At 54.8% G+C, this 17,379-nt stretch overlaps 1 protein-coding gene across 2 annotated transcripts in view; it reads right to left on the reverse strand.

The window, feature by feature from the left end:
- Positions 1-17,379, reverse strand: part of POC1A (POC1 centriolar protein A) — a 60,891-nt gene that overhangs the window by 39,647 nt on the left and 3,865 nt on the right. For both annotated transcript variants that reach the window (XM_040994581.1, XM_040994580.1), the window contains 3 exons: positions 16,175-16,282; positions 15,156-15,271; positions 7,778-7,911 (listed from right to left, as the gene is read on the reverse strand). In XM_040994581.1, coding sequence (XP_040850515.1) covers positions 7,778-7,911; positions 15,156-15,271; positions 16,175-16,282 — 358 coding nt within the window. The remainder of the gene's footprint in view (positions 1-7,777; positions 7,912-15,155; positions 15,272-16,174; positions 16,283-17,379) is intronic.

A 17,379-nucleotide genomic window follows, 5' to 3' on the forward strand; every position in this document is an offset into this window, starting at 1 on the left:
AGGTTTCCAAGGAGGCACGGTAACTCAGGAACCAAACCCTCCCTTTCCTGTCATGGCTCAATCAGCACATGCCAAGTAGGGAAGACAACACTGGAGGCAGAGCAGCACAGCTGTGGAGGCCAGACTCAGGCCAGAACCAAGGACCAGACAGCAGGTGTTGGCAGCCCTCCAGCTAAGAAGTTCTAGTGCTTGCCTCAGAGACCAAGTCTCAGGAAAATTCAGTGATTAAGTTGCAATTTGTGATTCCAGCATCTCATATCAGAGGGCCTGGTTCGAGTCCTGACTCCTCCAATTCTACTCTAGCTTCCTATAGATGTATATCCCAGGAAGCAGCAAATGGTGGCTCCAGCACACAGGTTTCTGCAACGCATGTGGGAGACAAAGAATTTTGGGCTCCTGTCTTGGACCTACACCAGCCCAAGCTGTTATGGGCATATAGGAAGTGAACCAACAGATGGAGGATCTTTCTCTCTGCCTTGCAAATGAAGTAAAAACCATTTTTCTAGTTTAGTTAAGCCTACTAATTTTTCTCTGGTGACCATTTCAGATGGATCCCACGAATTCTAGTACGCAATATTTGTACTGTCATAACTTACTTTCAAATGTTTAGTTTCCATGGCAATTTCCTCTTTAGCCCATTAATCAATGGGAAGTATATTAGAATGCTTTGGGATCTTAGAAGAGATCTTTTTTTTAAATATAATTTTCATTACTTAATTGTATTTGAACAACAGAGAAATACATCTCCCCTGCTGGTTCACTTCCTGCAAGAGTCAGGGTCCCAATGCAAGCCTCCCAGGTGCTTGGCAGGGACCCCAGTACTTGAGCCATCATCTGCAAAGAGCAGGCCCTTTGACATGCAGCATGGGCATCCTCCTAAGAGGCACCTTAACGGCTGTGCCTAATGCTCACTCCACAGCCTCTTCCTGGCATCACCAGCAATTGGACAGGACACCTGGTCTAACCTCTGCTGACTGATTCCTCTGATTAGTCTCTCTTGTGCAGGAGGACATGGGTTGGAGGCAGGGATGTTGCCAAGCTGCTTCTTCCCACAGGCCAAGCCTGCCCTGGGCACCTCTGCAGGAACACCTGAGTGTGACTCTGAGAAGTAGCTCCTGGCCAGGCCTGCAGTTGCTTGGACGGCAACAGCTCACATGGTGCCTGCCAGCAGCCGAGGTTGCTGTCCGCCTCTAGAAACCCAGCTTCAGGGACTCATCAAGGCCTGGCCTTACCCTGAAAGACCAGCCAGTCATTTTAAGCACATCTTACTCGACCAAACTCTTGCAGGAGTTGCTGCCAGGGGAACTCGAGACTCTTTCTCAACCCTAGAAGAAGACACCTGCTCTCAGCCCTCCACTCTGGGGGCTGGAAGGGACCACAAGCCCCTCATTCTACTGTGGTCCAGGTTTATCAAAACATCCCTCCAAGGGGCTGGTGCTGAAGTGTATCAGCACCTGAAGTGACAGCATCCCAGTGAACACCAGTTCAAGTCCCAGATGTCCACTTCTGACCCAGCTCCCTATTAAATGCACCTGGGAAAGCAGCGGAGGATGGTCCCAAGTGCCTAGGTCCCTGGACCCAGGTGGGAGGCCTGGAAGAAGGTCCTGGCTTTGGTCAGGCCCAGCTCCAGCTGTTGCAGCCATCTGGGAAGTGAATCAGTGGATGGAAGATATTTTCTATTGTCTTTCTGTCTGATGCCCAGACAAGGGCCAGCAGAGCAGCTGAAGAAACCATCGAGGCGAGGTACATGCTGTGAGTACCCACTCCCAAAATGGCCCACGTGTCAGGCCACTCTGGCCTACCTCTGTCTCCCTTCCTCCTTCCCTACCTCCAGCCCGGAGCCTGGCATGCCACAGCACCCAGTAAACACTGCACTCAGGCTGTGAGCCCCCACCACCGAGTGCAGATCAATGCCTTGTGCACCTCTGGGTTGGTGGCAAGGGCTGCTCACCTAAGTGTGGGGTCAGTGGGGGCACACACCCATGTGCAGCTCAGTCACTGTACTGCGACACACAGCCTGACTGCACTGCCACAAACAACAGATTTAACTCCCCTCCCACGCTCGCCCACCACTCTCCTAAATAGCTCTAGGGGATTTCAGCCAAAGGAGCAGAGCTCAAGATTCTGCTGCAGAAACTACAGGAAAAGTAAACCCGTATTTCCAGCACACTGTCCCCACTCTCACCACAAGGAGCTGTGGGGCACAGGGGGCTTAGGACAAGGCTCAGACCATGGCTCCTCTGCAGCCTTACCATCCAGTGGGAACAGGGGACTCCCTCTCCTCCCACTTCATTGTAATGGCCATGGAAGCACCCCCAAGTTGCATACTCGGCACTGGCAGCCCCACGAGCTAGGGCCACCATGGAGGCCTGGGTTCCCCCTCCAGAAGCCAGGCCCTGGGAAGGATGACTCAATGGACAGGACTAGCAAAGAGTGCTTGCCGCCCATGACCCACCAAAGCTCCCACCAAGGCAACACTCAAGTTAGGGGAGTGGTCCCAGCCCACCCACCTCTGGATTTCAGGAGCCACGTGATAAGAGAAGCAAAAACCCCCGAGACCCTAAGGGTGCATGGGAAGAGAGGAAGTGGGGGAGGTTGGCATTTACCTTCCTGTGCCCACCAATGGAGTCACTAAGTAAAAACCCATAGACTCCTTTTCCTAAACAACAAGCACACACCCTCTCCAACTGTGTGGTGCCAGGGCCAGTTCCACAACAAGAACCTGTAACAGCATTCTAATGGGCTCTTGCCCAAGACAGCCTGGGCTCATGTTCCCAGGGGCGCAGTGGAGACTCAATGTGGGAGGAATCACCACGTCTGTTTGCTAGGCACTTGCTGGGCCTTCTTTGGAGGTAGAGAACAGGAAGTTAGCCTCACAGGTGAGCAAAAAGATCCAACCAAGTCAAGGCATTGGCCTCTCACACAGAGAGGCAGAGCTGGAACAACCTGAGCCCAGTGCCCTGGCCCTTTCTTTTACAGGTTAGACTGTCTGGACTGAACAAGAGGGAGGAATAGCCATAGTTTTCCAAAATCAGCAAGGAGTAGGTACTACCTGTTTGTGTCTGGAGGTACTAGGGTTTTCTTTGTAAAGGTGAATATCATTGCTCAGCACACAAGGCCTTGTGAGCCCTGGCACCACCCCCCCCGACACATCCCAGAACCCAGGCTTGGACCAAATAGAAGCTGGCAGAGGGGACTGGGGTTCTTGGGACAAAAACTGAGGAAAGAGGACGACACATCACCCCATGGCAGAAGAGTCTCCCCAGGATGGGCAGATGCAGGCTGCAGAGAACATGCCAGCCACCTCTCAGCCCAACAGGCTCCTTGCTCTGCCTGCCTTGCCCCCATTGCCCTGGAAAACGAGGGATGAACTGAGAAACCTGCAGTCAGCCTGCTGCACCAGCTACAGTGGGGACAGTAGAAGGCCCATCCAGCTCTCTGGGCCACCTCCAAATCACTCAGCAACATGCATGCCCCAGAAGCCTCTGAGGAGCCATGTGGGTCCCAGCTGCAGCCCAGTGCTATTCCCAGGGGATGGCATGCACAGCGCTAGGGGGTGTCTGATAAACAGGTGGAGGAGACAACCGAGCTCCTCCCTGTTTCCCCTCTGCAGGAGAGCAGCCCAGTAGCTTCCAGGTTCAGGATAAACTTGTAACCATAACTCCTGCTGTGGCTAGAATGGTTTCATCTCCCTCAAAGTTCATACTGAATCCCCAGTACAACAGTCTTGGGGGCTGTGGCCTCCAGTAGGTGACTAAATCAATGGAACCTGATCCTCCTGAATGGAACTGGTAACCTCCCAGAAGGGCTGCACAGACAGAGCTTGTACCCTTTTAGCACACAACTCCGCAGGATATGGCATCAAGCACCATCCTAAAAGCAGAGAGCAGCTGCCCTTACCACATCCAGAAGCCAGTGTCTTGGTCTGGTCTTCCCACCCCCAGAACTGAAGAATTCTGTTTCTTACCAATTACTCAGAATATTTGGTTATAGCAACCCATATCAGACTCAACAACCCTCCTGCTCCACAGAGCAAGCATATCTAAACACTGCAAAGGGGGGCCAGGTATACACCACAGAACCAACAGACTGCCCACGTGATCAGATTCCTTGGCTGGAATACATGGGTCTAGCCCAAGACACCCAGGGACTGGCAGTTGGCAAGACCCTCCATCCATATACTTCCTGGGCCTTGGAAACAACCAAAAGGCACATGAGGGCGACCATGGCCTCGAACCAGGCAGCACTTCTGCCCTAAGCCTGCTTTGTTTAGCCTAGGCCACCCCACAGTGCCCTAGAGAGCTCTCCAGGGGCCTTATGCTCATCACAGGGCAGATGTACTTCCCTGACGCTCAGAAGCAAGGCCTGCTTTCCCCCAGCAGCAGCTGCCTAAGACTGACTGCTCAGCTGGCCTCAGCTCCAGCCGATGCTGTCCTCTTACAGGTACAGAAGAAGCACGAGGGGATCACCCCCCAACAGCCAAACAGTTGTGTGGGCCTATCTGCCCAGCTTTCCTGGGACAGTGCCCAGGCACTGCTGCAATCAGGTCCTCCAAATTCAGTGTCATGAAGTTCCCTTGTGTGGACCAGAACAGGTCATGCAGCAACAAAGCCAGATGGGACACGGGTCATCACGAGGTCTGCTGGCACCTGACCCAGACCAGGGATCTAAAAACAAGACAGGGATCACAACTCTGACTTAAAAAGCCCTGTGTGGGAGATGAGTGTGGTGGAAACTATAGACACTGGCACTTGGCCCAGCTCTGCCCTTTAAAAGGCACAAAGCCATGGCATTGCTCTTGGTTTTACCACCTGGACTCCAAGTACTTCAAAATCTGCCATCTTCCTCCCCTTTGGGTTTGGGACCCACTCAGGAATCATGGAGCTGCTCAGCCCATGGTCCAGGAAGTGGCCAGGCAGCCGCTATGCTCAATAGGGCACAAAGGCACCACCTTCCAAGGCAGGATGCAAAGGCTCAAGGCCCAGAGGTTTCACTCTGTCCTACAAGGACAAGCAGGGCATGGACCCTATGAGTGGGGAGCCCATGAGGAACACACAGTGGGAGCAGAGCCTCTGAGTCCAGTTCTGGCCTGACCAGCTTGGAACACATGGTAGTCTCACCTTGGGACCTAAAGAAGACAAGCAGAAAATCAGTTTCCTCTAGAAAGAGGCAAGGATTAAAGTGTGGCAGTGGGGCAGAATGAACTCAGCTCCTGCCTCCAGAACCCTGAACAAGCCTAGCCTGGAAGCTCCCAGCCCCTCGCACCTGCAGCACCTGACAGTGGGTATCCCCCAAGGAAGGCTCCCTAAAACCTGTGGTGCACCAATCCTACATGACCTACATAGTATTTGACAGAAAGGTCAGCGGGGTGCAGCAGAAAACAGTTTGAGCCTCACAGCCTGACATGTGGAGGGCACCTGGGAGACAGAGGCAGGGTCTGCCCACCATCACACCACCCTCCAGCCATCACATGAGTCCCAGTCTCCTAACCCATCTCACTCTACCACCAGCTCTGCTGCCTCCCCCACCAAGTCCTCTGCTTCCCAGGCTAGGAACCCCTGGAGATGGGACCAGGACACTCACTTCCTGTCCCTGGTACACAAATCACTGAGTTGAGGGGCAGGCGAGGAACAGACAAAATAAACAGAGCACAGCTCCCTTGGGGTGCCGTGAGCTTGGCACCCAGAAGGAGCATCCAAGTGATCCCACAGAGTCATTTCCGGTTCAGCACACCCCCCACTGTCAACCATCCATCAACCAGGCTCCTACATTTGCAGGGGACACAGCAGACAAGCAGCAGCACGTGCACCTCCAGTGCGTGGCCTTGTGTCATGCTTTGGGGAGGACAGTGTCCAAAGGCTTGCCTCTGTGTGCTGGATGCTGAGCCAAAGCCCTGGAGTGCTATTTGAGAAGCCACATCCAAATGCTCTTAGGCTAAGAACAGCGTCCGTTGTGTAAAGAACACTCAGAAAAAGAGAAAAGGGCCTGGTGATTACTTCACATGCCCTGTCTGTATGCTGTTTCTCAGAGTTGCTTTTTCTCTTTTTGGAGCCGCAAGCATGGTTGCAGCAGCATTCACATGATTTTCCTTTTAAAGTTTTACTTACTATTTTTATTGGAAAAGCAGATCAGATTTTACAGAGAGGAGAGACAGCGAGAAAGATCTTCCATCTACTGGTTCAATCCCCAACTAGTGCAATAGCTGAAGCTGAGCCAATCCAAAGCCAGGAACCAGGAGCTTCCTCCAGGTCTCAAATGCAGGTGCAGGTCCCAAGGCTTTAGGTTGTCCTCTACTGCTTTCCCAGGCCACAAGCAGGGAGTTGGATGGGAAGTGGAACAGCCAGCACATGAACTGACTTCATATGGGATCCCAATGCTTACAAGGCGAGGATTTGGCCATTGAGCCATCACACTGGGCCCACATGTTTTTGAACAGCCTCCTAGTTACGGTGACTCAGCTCAATGTGAATCTAAACAATTCCTATCCCAAGAGCTGACACTGCGGAATGGTGGGTTAAGCCACTGCCTGTAAAGCTGGCATTCCACAAAGGTGCTGATTTGAGTCTTGGCTGCTCCACTGCCCATCCGGCTCCCTAACGCATCTGGGAAATCAGAGGAAGATGGCCCACATCCAGAAGGCTCCAGCCATTGCTGCCATTTGGGAAGTGAATCAGTAGACAGAAGACCTGTCTGTCTCTCCAACTTACGATAATAGTAATAAAAATAATTGCCACACCAAGAGTCAACCAAGGAGGGACCCCTACATGCTGACACTAGGAGCAGCAACTGCCTGGACACACACACACATACACCTGAGTGTGCCAGCCTGGTAGTCTTGCACACAGCATGTGTTTCTAACAGGGAACCTAAGGGTGGCTCCTCACAAAGCTGGGGACTGTCACGGAAGCAGGAGAAAAGGCCTGAGTTCCCCTTCCTAGCCATGTGCCCCACCATGTACCCCAACTCAGATGGCAGCAAGATTCTGAGCAAGAGTTCAGAGAGTACTGGGTCTACCATCCCATAGCTGGCTGCCGACCCAGATACAGACACATCCCCCAAGACCTCCCACAGCCCAGAAGCCCATCCCTACCCTGTGCAACCTGCCTGCTGCTCTTGGGTGGCAAAGGTGACAAACCTAAAATCCCTAGATGCCATGCCTCTGCCCTACTTGGGCATGGCAATAACATCCCAACAAGAGGTACTCTGCTGACTGCTCTGCACAACATTGCAAGCAGCAGCTCAGTCACACTTCCTGCTGAGAGACAGGGTGAGGCCTGAGTGCAACCCAGTGGCTGGAGAGAGCCACCCACGGCCCAGCCACCATGGCTGGCCACTGCTCGCTCACGGAGTCAAGGGTCCTGGATGCTTTGAAGCCTGCTCAGAAAGGTCTCTGTACCCCTGATTCAATACCAGGAACTCCCACACACAGATCCTTCTTTTTCTCTGGCCTCTGTAAAAACTCTGTAGTGCCTCTGCCTACTCCTGCACCCACAGATGACTCAAGGCGTGCATTCTAGGGCTCTATGCAACTCTTGGGCCGGGGGGGGGTGGGGGGCATCAGGGGACAAATTCCATTCAGTCCCCTGGTGCCCCTCCCACCTCATCCAATCTCATTCCCATGGGCACAGGGAAAGACCTCTGTCCATCTCCCCACACAGAAGCCCATCTCTGCTCAGGCTGGGAGAGAAGCGCAGTGAACTTCAGAGGCAGGCTATCCCAGGGACAGCCTAGTTCTGTACCCCAATCCTTGCTGCTCGCTTCAGATTGCTGCTCTCACCTGATGCCCATGCAGTGTGTAGAGCAACCGGCCCTCCATCAGGTCCAGGATCTTCAGGGTTGAGTCGCTGGATGCTGTGATCAGGTAGTTTCCCGTGGGGTGGAAGGAGAGGGAGTTCACGGCCGCACTGTGCACTGCGGGAAAGGCATCAGTCAGGCACTGCCCAGGAGGTCAGCCATCCGGGGAGCTGTCCAGCGAGGTCCAGGGAACACAGCCAAAGCCTGACATGGGCCAGCAGGGCCAAGCAAGGCTCGGCAAGGCCTGCAGGGATGGGGAGGGGACAGGCCAGGTGACCACTGCACAGAAAAGTTGTGGAGAGTCCCACAGACTGCTCAGGAAAGGATGCATTCAGAGCCAAGGCAGTGGGAGACTCAGACAGGCAGAGACAGATGGGGCATAGGGCACTGGTGCCATCCCCTCTCCTACTCCAACTGCTGAGCAATGCTGTGGCACAGGACAGCATGCTCAACACAGCACAAATGGGCCCATATGACGTCCCTGCCCTGTGCAGGAGGCAGGTGAGCAGAGAACTCCAATCCTCTGAGTGGCCTGTCAGGCCTGGGTCCTGAACCCCAACAGCCTCCTGCACAGCCTCCACGCTGACCCTCTGTGGAACCTGGGGCACCCCCTTCTTGGCACTGGGGCTCAGGCTTGACATCCAGCAGGGCAGGGTGCTGTGAGGATGCTGCCAGGTAATGCTCAAGAGGCCTGTGCAGCAGCTGAGCCCTCAAACCCTAAAGCACACATGGCTGTCCCTCACCTCTGCCCCAGGTCCTAAGCAACCCCAGTCCTGCCAATTTATACATCCCATTCATGACTCTTTATCCCATGGTCCCAGTCCAAGCGCAGTCTGTCTTGGTAACCCTCATGCTTCAACATCTGGCAACCCAGCAACAGCAACTTTATACTCCTGTCCAACAGGGCTAAGATACTCTTAGCCTCCTCTTTCCATGATCTTATGTCCACTCCAGTCAGAGACACCTCTGCCAAGAAGTTTCCCCTGATGTCTTTACTAGGATACTCCCCTTCATTTGTCCTTGCAACATTACCATCCACTGACTCTTTACATTTACCAATGCCTGACCCATGCCCCGGTCTCCCATGTTGAATCCCTGGTTTCCAGCTCCATGCCCAGCACCCAGCAGGCTAGAAGGTGGGTGGTGCCCAGGTGCTGAGCACTGTGAGTGGCCCAGCTTCTCCCCAGGGCACAGGGCCTGTGATAGTGAAGCTGGTGGAGTGTGCATAGACCCAGGCAGTCCCTATGGGAATGGAGTCACTCCATGGCCAGTGCACAGATCAACAGGACCACAGATTCTCAGAGAGCTGCCATCCCAGCACCCTGGTACCTTTGTGCCCATTGCCACAAGTGTGGCAAAAGAAACCAAAAGTGTGGCAAAAGTAGAGTAGAGGGAAGAGAGAATGCTGAGCACTAAGTCATGGTGGCAAACGGCAGGGTAGGCTCTGGGACCGCCCCCCACCCTGGCACGGAGAGGATCTGTCAACACAGCCACCAGGAGACAGTCCTGCGGGGGCACACAGAGCCCTCCCAAGCAGCCCAGCTGAAGTACTAGAGTGCTGGGGAGTACAGACATGTTCCCAAACATACTTAGGGGGCTTCGCCAAGCTTTACATAACAATGATATTTATATCTGAACAACACCTCCCGGGTGCTGGCAGCCTGGAGGGGGCTGAAGGGGTCTCTGCAGCTAGTGCTGGAAGCAGGGCACTGGGGACCTGCAGGTGCCCTGGGACAAAGGCTGCCCCCACTCCCACCTACAGGGAAGCTGGCAAAGGAACAGCAAGGAGCAGAAGAGAGCAGGGAGCCCAGGGTGCCCCTACACTCTGGGCTACACGGGTGGTAGGGACCCAGCACCCTTCCACCCTTACCAAAACGGGAGGCCTAGAAAGCGGAGGAATAAAGTAACAACCAAGCACCGCAGCAGCCCAACAGGCACCACAACCAGCAGGAAAAACAGGAATAAAGCAGGGAGTGTGACAGTCACCACCCACATGTGACAGCTGTGGAAGGAAGCAACAGATAGAGTAGGGATTACCAGGGGAAAGGCCAAGAACAGGGGACTTCTAGAATATATATATATATATATTTTTTAAGATTTATTTTTATTATTTTGTTATTGGAAAGGCGGATATACAGAGAGGAGAGACAGAGAGGAAGATCTTCCATCCGATGATTCACTCCCCAAGTGAGCGCAACGGGTCGATACTACGCCGATCCGAAGCCAGGAGCCTCTTCCGGGTCTCCCACGCGGGTGCAGGTTCCCAAAGCTTTGGGCCGTCCTTGACTGCTTTCCCAGGCCACAAGCAGGGAGCTGGAAAGGAAGCGGGACTGCCGGGATTAGAACCGGCGCCCATATGGGATCCCGGGCGTGCAAGGCGAGGACCTTTAACCACTTGCGCCACCGCGCCGGGCCCTAGAATATATTTTTTGAACCACGAAGGCAGAGCTGGGGAATCCATAAGAATCTCTCTTTCTGTCCCCAAAAGGATGCTCGCCTCAGGGTGGCTGGATCGCCTGAACATTTGGGGCTGGCATCAACAGACAGTGCCCAAGCAGAGACGCAGTTATGCCCTGAGATTGTGGGCCCCAGGGATGCTAGCCTGCACCCTCAGGGATAGAGGGAGGACAGAAAAAGGACACAGAACAACCTGTCCAGGGTTTCCTGCCACCCTAGACTCCTTAATTGCGCAGCAGGCCAGCCTTGAGGCAGCCCTTAGCGCTGACCTCACCACAGCAGCAGTGAGTTCTCCAGCAGGGCTTCACCCTGAGCTCTGGGGCAGGCGCCCTCCTCCTGCTCTATACTAAGGTGATGGCCACCCAGCCCTCCACCCGTCCAGAGATGGAGTTAGTGGAGCAGCAGCTAGTGGCAGGAGAAACGTAGGGTGTCCCCAGCTCCCCTAGCCTCCAGACCACACCTCCCAACCACCTGGTTAGGCCCACCCAGGGCGAAGTCCATCCCCCACAGCAAACAGAAGCCCACCCCACCAGAGATATCAGGAATACCAAAGGGACAACAACTGCAGAAGAGGCCTAGCCTAGCCTGCCAGGCTTCGGGGCTGCCCTGGGTACCAGGACCCACATGCCTTGCCCATGTGCTCCCGACTTATCCACCAGGCATCCCTCCTTCGCTCTCCTGCCTCCCGCCTCTGAGGTGGTGCGGAGGGGCCGAACCACACAGGTCTTGTCGCTGCATGACAGTCCCACCACCCTGCCAAGGGCTAGGCAGTCGCAGGAGTCGGGGAGCCTCCTATCATGGTGCCTGAATCAACAACTGTCCAAGAATGGCCAACATTTCAACGGGCCAAAGCTGAGGCCCTTCTGGTGGCATCATAGCAGTCAGCACACTGAGGACACTGGAGTGGCAACTGTGACTTCCTAGCCACTACCCCCCTCTTCCTTCCCAGGGGTCAGAGAGACACCCATATCAAACTTCAGCAGCTCACCTAGAGCATAAGGAGGCTGGGACAAGGCTTCCTGGTTGTGCTCCCAAACAGACACAGGTCCCCGCTTGAGCACCTAGGGACCACCCTGCCTGCATCAAGAGGCCCTTAGCAAACCTGGGTCCCATGTCCAGTGGGTTCTAAACTGGCCAAGGGACTCTGAGAAAGCCTGGGTGCTCAAATAGGAGGTACCTTCATAAGGAAGACCAGCCTAGGGCTTAGCCCAGCCCCCACTCCCTGCTACAAAGGGCTCAGCTCACCCCAAAGGAGATGGGTGGCTTCTCGTGCACTACCAGTATTCCTGGTGACACAAAGGTGTTCTGCTAATGCCATGCCAATGTCTAATTCAGATGACAGGGAGGCCAAGCCAGCTACATCAAGTGGGATGGACAGTGCATTCAGAACAATCTCTCATGTCAAAAGACCAAGGCAAGTGTCCAGGCCAGCCCTGCTACCTGCACAGCCCAGAAAATCCACATGCCCAGCTCTCGTAGGGCAGTAGGGCAGGGCATGCTAAGGACAAGCAGACAACCTAAGCCTGGACAAGCTGAACCCTGCTGCCAGCCAGCCTAGGATAGCACCTCTCCTAGCACCCTCAGGAATGGGATGATAAGCAGAACACTAGGTGTGGGGGCCCTGAGGTGGAGACCCAGTTATGTAGCTCCCAGCTGCAAATCGGAGGGGAACGCAGAGTGGCCCTGCCTTGCTGCCCCCAGGTTTGTCACATGCCTGTAAACAAGGCACATTCTAGACTGCAACGGGGGCCGCTGCTCAGATGTCTGAACAGTTGTGACGTGGGTTCACAGCATATGGAGTCTGGCCCACCGCCATGTGGACTGGTGCCTTCCCCCAGCTCCACCAGCCCTCTCCTTGAGGAACTGGGAAGGGAAAGCTGCTCCCTGCAGTGGCAGGCTGGAGCCAAAAGTTGCATGCCTAAAAGCATCGTCCACAGCCCCAGGCCAACAACTTCAACTGCTGTGGCCCAAAGCCCCAGGTAGGCCTCAGTCTCAACAACCCAACCCAGGTCAGGAAGCAGCCTCCGGAGATTACAAGCATCGATGAGCGGCTGCACACAGGCAGGTGGCAGCCTGTCAGCAGTGTCATTAACCAGATCCTCCCAGGAAAGCCCAGCAGGCTTGGCTGCCTGAGGGCCACTCATAGCACCTGGTACTTGCCCAGAGCTGCCCACGGATACACAAGACATCACTGTGCCCTTGCACACTTCCGTTGGGCTTCTGAGGCATCAGGGATGGGAAACAGACCAGGCAGTTGCTGCCCAGGTGCGAGAAGTCCTTTCCATGGAATTGGCCTCCAAAGGAATCCCATCGCAGCCCTTAAGGGGGCCGCTCAGCAGGGGGGTTTAATCACTGAGCAATCTAAGGGAGCCCCTTGATGGAAACAGATTGACTCGCAGGAAGGTAAGAGCTGCAAGGCCTGCCCAAGGAGCTCACAGCAGCCTGGCCTACGGAGCCCCAAGGGTGTACCTGCCTGAGAACAGCTGTGCCAGTACCTGGGTGAGGAGCCCCCGAGGTGCTCCAGACCCCTGTTCCACACTGAAGCCGCCTGAAGACCTAGAGGCCGCTGGCCTGCTAGGGGTTCCTTCACTACAGGCAAGGATAGCAGCAAGAGCAGACTGACTTTCCCAGCTGAACCTGTCAACTCCACGCACTCTGTACCACACTGCACTTGTCTGAGTCCATCCTGCTTGTCCACCTCCCGGCCCTGCCATCACTAGGCTCAAGCCCTGCCCACTGGCAAGCCTGCTCCTGGGAGAGCCTAGGGCCAGCACCCTGGTACCCACAGCTCTGGGAAACGGGTTCACAGTCCTTCCTTTGGCTGTTTTCTGCACCGGGTCCCTTTGTAGCTCCTCAGTGACAGGAGCCAAGGATGCATCCTCAGCCCCTCTCACCTTCCAGATCCCAGATTTTGCTGGTTCCCATCCCAAAAAGGAGAACATTTGCCTCCTCTTATGCTCCACAGCCTGTGATCTGGAGCTGATCCCTCCCTATTCACGCTGACAGCAGGCACAGCAGCCCTTACCCATGCAGGCTGAGACCACTAATCTCAGAAGTGTCAGCCTGCTGGGCCCAGCCCCGTGGCTGCCAGTCAGGCCGCTGCTCTGGGACTGAGCCATGGATGGTATTCAGAGCTTCCCAAGAGGCTCCCCCTGCTGTCAGCTGTGAGCCCCAGGGCGAGCTCCCGGGATGAGAAATGGCCCAGGACTTCCCAGAGTCACATGGAGATCATCTTATTCCTGTGTCAAATTGGATGTGGCACAAACCACACCTCCCATCTCCTCTCAGAGATTCTCCACCAGAGAATCACACTCCTCACGAGGAAGGCCCTGCTACCATCCCAATCACCAAAGGACACAGAGCCTGCGTACTCCATATCATCAACCTCCCCTACCCACCTCTAACCAAGCCCTCTCTGCTCTGTACCTGCCTACCTTCCCCAGTCCCCCAGCCCTTAACTCAGGCCGGGCCCAGAGCAAAATAAAGAAGGAAAGACAGAGGTGCAGCCTCTAAGAAGATGGAAAAGCAAGCTACAGCTCCATTCTAGAAGCTTTTGTCTGAAAGAGCATCAGTGACACACCTCAGGATTCCCTGTGCAAGAAATAACCAGCTATTATGACCAGCTCCTGCCATCTGGTGGTAGTGTATGGTACTGGAAGTTTAGAACAACCCAGACTCAAGATGCAGACACCAATATGCAGCCAGCACCACCACCACCACCACCGTGCCTAGACCCCATTCTCTGCCAGCACCCCTACAGTTCTTCACAGACACCAACTCATTAGCTAACACCATCTGTGACAAGGGCCTTCTCACTGTCCCAGCATCACACCCCAGGAACCCTAGGACTGATTGCAGAAACCCTTCCCTGATCTTGTGTTTCTCTAGACCTGGATCTTCTCCCTCTTCTTGGAAGGTCCACTCACCTTGCGTACCCCAAGAAAAGTGTCATCGTCAAACAATTGAGAGCCAGCTAAGCAAAAGCTGGTAGAGGGTGTCAGGAGCAGCTCCAAGCCCCAAACCCCACAACCTGGCCCCAGCTGTGTCCTTCTCCATTTGGATTATGGAAGTAAGCCCAAGCACATCAAATGTAGCTCTAAGTGCACAAGTGTAGTTCGGATACCTCCAGCTCAGCTCACCTTTGTCTCTGACCCACAATCTTGGCTTTTGTACAATTCCCAGTCCCCCCAGAGTCTGTACCCAGAACTAAGGGCTCTCACAGCTTTGCCCAGTTACCTTGCTCTCAAGGCCTGTATCACACCCAACATCTTCATATCCTAACCACATCACAGCCACCTCACCCCTGCATCACTGGAGTCTCGTTTGCTCATGTCAAATGCCCAATTCCCTGCTTTGTAAGGGCTAACATTAGGTCAAGATGCACAGCAAGGAGCCTTCCCCTGACTAAGTCAACCCTCCACATGGCCTGTGCATCTTGGCAAAACACCATGGGGTCAGAGTAGCCAGGGTTCCGATCACACTGATCTTGATTGGTAGACCTGCCCCCTTCACCCCAGATCAAAGCACATCAGCTGGGCCCTGGAAGACAAGGCCACCATCACAGAGAGCTAAGTGACATGGACAAGCCCTAGGCAATGGCCTTCAAGGGCAGCCCTGACCGGAGATTCATTGGGCATTTCCCACAGGGCCCTCCCAAGTATGTGACTGTGTTACCTCATTGATCAGCACCAAAGGGCTTGCTGAAACCAGGTACCATGCTCTCTCCTGGCTGAGGTGCTAAGCCAGGACAGCCATGCCCAGTCCCAAAGATCCCACAGACCTAGGACTCCTCCCCACCTGAGACCACCCTCAGGGTCATACAAGGCAACATGGCAATCAAACACTTGCCACTGGCACAGTCCCACCATGGCTACTTGTGTGTCCAGGGGCTGTTGCACACTCACACTGATAGTGCTGTAATAGCCGGTGGGTCCGCACATCCCACACCTTCACCGTGTTGTCCATGCCGGCGGCAGCAATGCAGGTACCACTGGGATGGAAGTCCACGTAGGTAACAAAGCTGGAAAGACAGGGCCACTGAGCATGGGGGAGGTCTGCCCAGTCTCCCAAAGTGCCCACAGCTTTCCATCCTTGTGCTGTGCGGCTGATCACACTGCTCCCTCACCCAGAAAGCCTTCTCCCCACTCTACTTCTTTAGCTGGTGGCCAAGAAAAAACAAGTACAGCCTGAGATCCGTGGCCAGTAGTACCAAGGTGGCCCAGCAAGAACAAAGGGCCACCAGCAATTTTTAGGCCCAAGTAGAGAAGCTGTCTTCAGAGCCTCAGTAAGCCAGGCTGCACTGAAGCTGGTATCCTCACCAGGACTGACCGCAGGGCAGTTGACCACAGGGCAGCTCAGGCTCAGGCAGGATAGCTCAGCAGGGGACAGGGCTGGTGGCCCATCTGGCTCAAGGAGCCCCAAAGTTGATACTTGGCTAGTATGAGCCATGTACTCAGGGGAAGCCCTTCACCGCGGCTTCTAAAGAGGGCAGAAGCCAGGGTCCACTGGAAGACTTGGAGCAGTCTGAGCTCCTCCTCCGGGGCAGGCTCCTCCTCATTGGTTGAGACCCTCATTCATAAAGCCACCACCATAGGTAACAGACTAAGCAGCATCCAAGTGCCACTGGGGGACCAAGCTCAGTGGCTCACAGACACACAGCACAACACTGAGAACTAGAAAGTGAAGGAGGAACACAGAGGCCTAAAGAAGGACATGGCACCGGGTTAAGCCTTCCCCACTGCCTGTTGAATGGTATAGTCTGAACTTCCCGTCCCCACAGAGAACGGTGCCCAGCCACACAATGGACAGTTGTAGAGTCAAGGCTGCTGAACAGTACAGAGCTGACGCCAAAGATTGCTGGGCCTCTCTGGGCCCCACTCCTTGTTGCGTAAAACCCGAGCAGAAGGCTGACTCTGGGACTCACCTGCCATGCTCACAGTACGAGTGGACACATTCCCGGCTGCTTTTGTCCCACAGCTTGACAGTCTTGTCATCACTAGCAGACACGATGAGTCGTCCATCGGGGGAGAACCTGAGCCAGACAGGGCAGAAGCCACATGGCTGGTTAACAGACATTCTGGGCACCAATGCCATCTTCCACAGCCACCCTGACTTATCTGTGATAGGACCCAGAAACTGCTGGGGGCTGAGTGCCCTGTTCTGATCCCAAGCATGTCCAGCCAAGTAGCTGGACACACACACGATGTGTGACACACACGATGAACACCTACCTCACAGAGCAGAGTGGCACAAGCTCCAGAAAGCCCCAGCCCATGGAGGAAAGCTTACAACAGTAGGGGCCAGAAGCCCCATGCATATCATTATCCTGCTCCCAGGTCATCCGCAGCAGCCAAACACCATCTGCCGCCAAAAAGGCACAGAGGTCCCCAGGACCCACCAACCAAGGCCCGGGATGGGGGTGACTCTGCCAGTGTACAAGCCTGGGTCCCTCCCTCCTGCCCCCGGCCATTCTCAGCACCTAGATATGAGACCTTCTATAGCAAAGAAATGGAGGTATCCTAGAGAAAATGTAACTTGCAGAGGTCCCAGGGATTCTGAGCTGACATTCAAGGTGTCCTGGCAGTTCCTGATCACAACCAAAGCCCTCCTGTGTTGCACAAGGCAGGCTACACAAGAAGGCTCCTCTGGAAGGAACCAAACAGGCCAGAGGTAGACCCACCTGTGTCAGCAAGGACCTGGTCACCTGCCCCACCCATATGACCCCGACACCCCCACCAAGCAGAGGGCCAGGGGCCAGAACATGCCCCTCAAAGCCAAGTCACCACAACTGGTTGCTAGGGAGCCAAATAAACCTCTGGGAAAAGCAGCCCAACGGCCTGCAGGCAGGCCTTGGTGCTGGGGCCTCAGGTTCAAGCCCACCCCTGCTCCACTGCCACCCCACCCTGGTGGTCAGACGGCAGGGCTGAGCTTGCCTGGCTATCATGAGGCCCAAGAGAGAATGCACGCTGGGAGAAGTGGCCCTGCTGACCCATCTCATGCTACATCAGTGCAGAGGTCAGGGGATCATCTGGCCAGCAGGGGCCTGCCTGCTGTCACATCTCAGCACAGTGCGGTGTCTCAGCAACTTGAGAGACAGGAACTACAACTGGCTCCCTGTTCACTGATGAG

Source organism: Ochotona curzoniae, unplaced genomic scaffold (assembly GCF_017591425.1).
Source record: "Ochotona curzoniae isolate NIBS_2020 unplaced genomic scaffold, NIBS_Ocur_1.0 contig_908, whole genome shotgun sequence".
NCBI lineage: Eukaryota > Metazoa > Chordata > Mammalia > Lagomorpha > Ochotonidae > Ochotona > Ochotona curzoniae.